This window comes from Geospiza fortis, unplaced genomic scaffold (assembly GCF_000277835.1).
Source record: "Geospiza fortis unplaced genomic scaffold, GeoFor_1.0 scaffold855, whole genome shotgun sequence".
NCBI classification, from domain to species: Eukaryota; Metazoa; Chordata; class Aves; order Passeriformes; family Thraupidae; genus Geospiza; species Geospiza fortis.
The window spans coordinates 29844-30996 of NW_005054684.1; the positions used below are offsets into that span (position 1 = coordinate 29844).

The 1153-nt window shown below is 63.5% G+C and overlaps 1 protein-coding gene across 1 annotated transcript in view; it reads left to right on the plus strand.

The window, feature by feature from the left end:
- KANSL3 (KAT8 regulatory NSL complex subunit 3) overlaps nucleotides 1–1153 on the plus strand; it is a 16296-nt gene extending 15143 nt beyond the window's left edge. The window contains 3 exon segments of the mRNA XM_031065114.1: nucleotides 19–104; nucleotides 217–341; nucleotides 900–1153. Coding sequence (XP_030920974.1) covers nucleotides 19–104; nucleotides 217–341; nucleotides 900–902 — 214 coding nt within the window. The 3' untranslated portion in view covers nucleotides 903–1153.

The window sequence follows — 1153 nt, forward strand, 5'->3', positions numbered from 1 at the left end:
CGCACCACTGCTGCCAAGGCCCCCCCAGCTGCTGAGCAATGGAGGGCTGGCCAAGCTGGCCAGCAGCCTGCCAGGGCTGGCCCACATCTCCAACCAGGCTGCAGGTGAGTGAGTGACACACACGGAGGGAGGGAGGTGCTGCTGGTGCCTGGAGCCCCGTTTGGAGGTGGCCTCCACCATCCCTGTGTCTCTGGGACATCTCTGTGTGCTCTGCAGGCCTCAAGGCCCCGGCCACCATCACGGTGACACTGCGGGGACAGCCCGGCCGCGTGGGCACCCTGAGCCAGGCGGGGCTGGGCACAGCTCAGCCCCAGCTGGAGGAGCAGCCCCAGGGCCCTCAGGTAAGGGGGACACCTCTCCTTGCTCACCTGGGCAGCTCCTGGCCCTGCCAGGTGTGGCTGCTCCATCTCTGGGATGGCAGGAGGGGGTGACAGGAGCCAGGGCATTGTCACTGTGTCTGTTCAGGTTTGATTGTCCTCGATACCATGGAATCGTGGCATGGTTTGGGCTGAAAGGGACCTCAAATTCCACCCAGGGCCTTTTTTAGGCTGAGAGGGACCTCAAATCCCACCCAGGGCCCTTTTGGACTCAAAGGGACCTCAAATCCCACCCAGGGCCCTTTTGGGGCTGAATCCTGGGGATCTGAGCAGGGAAATGCTCCCTGGGGATCTGGGAATGGAGCAGTCCCAGTTTGGGTGCTGGATCTGGGAGCAGTCCCAGTTTGGGATCCTGGGGCTCTGGGCACCCTGGCAGTGGAGCTCTGCCAGTCTGGGCATTGTGGCTGCCCTGCCTGGGCTGTGCCAGTGCCGGGGGATGAGCCAGGCTCAGGGTGGGGCAGCTGTGCAGCCCGGGGTGGGCAGGATGTCCCCAGAGCACTGACCCTGTCCCCTTGTCCGCAGTGAGCACCACGGAGCTGGCAGCGCTGCCTGGCTGTGGCAGTGCCAGGGCTGCCCTGTGCCAGCCTGGGCACCCCTCGGTGGCACCTGGCCTGCAAGGCACCTCCAGGACACTCTGGGGACACTTTGTGGGGCTGGGCAGCAGCAGCCATGCTGTCCTGGGGGCTGTGGGGACCCCCAGAATTCCTGGAGGGTGGGAAAGGGGGCGTGTTTTTCTGGATTTGTTGCTGTTTAATAAAAAATTCCTTTTTTTAATA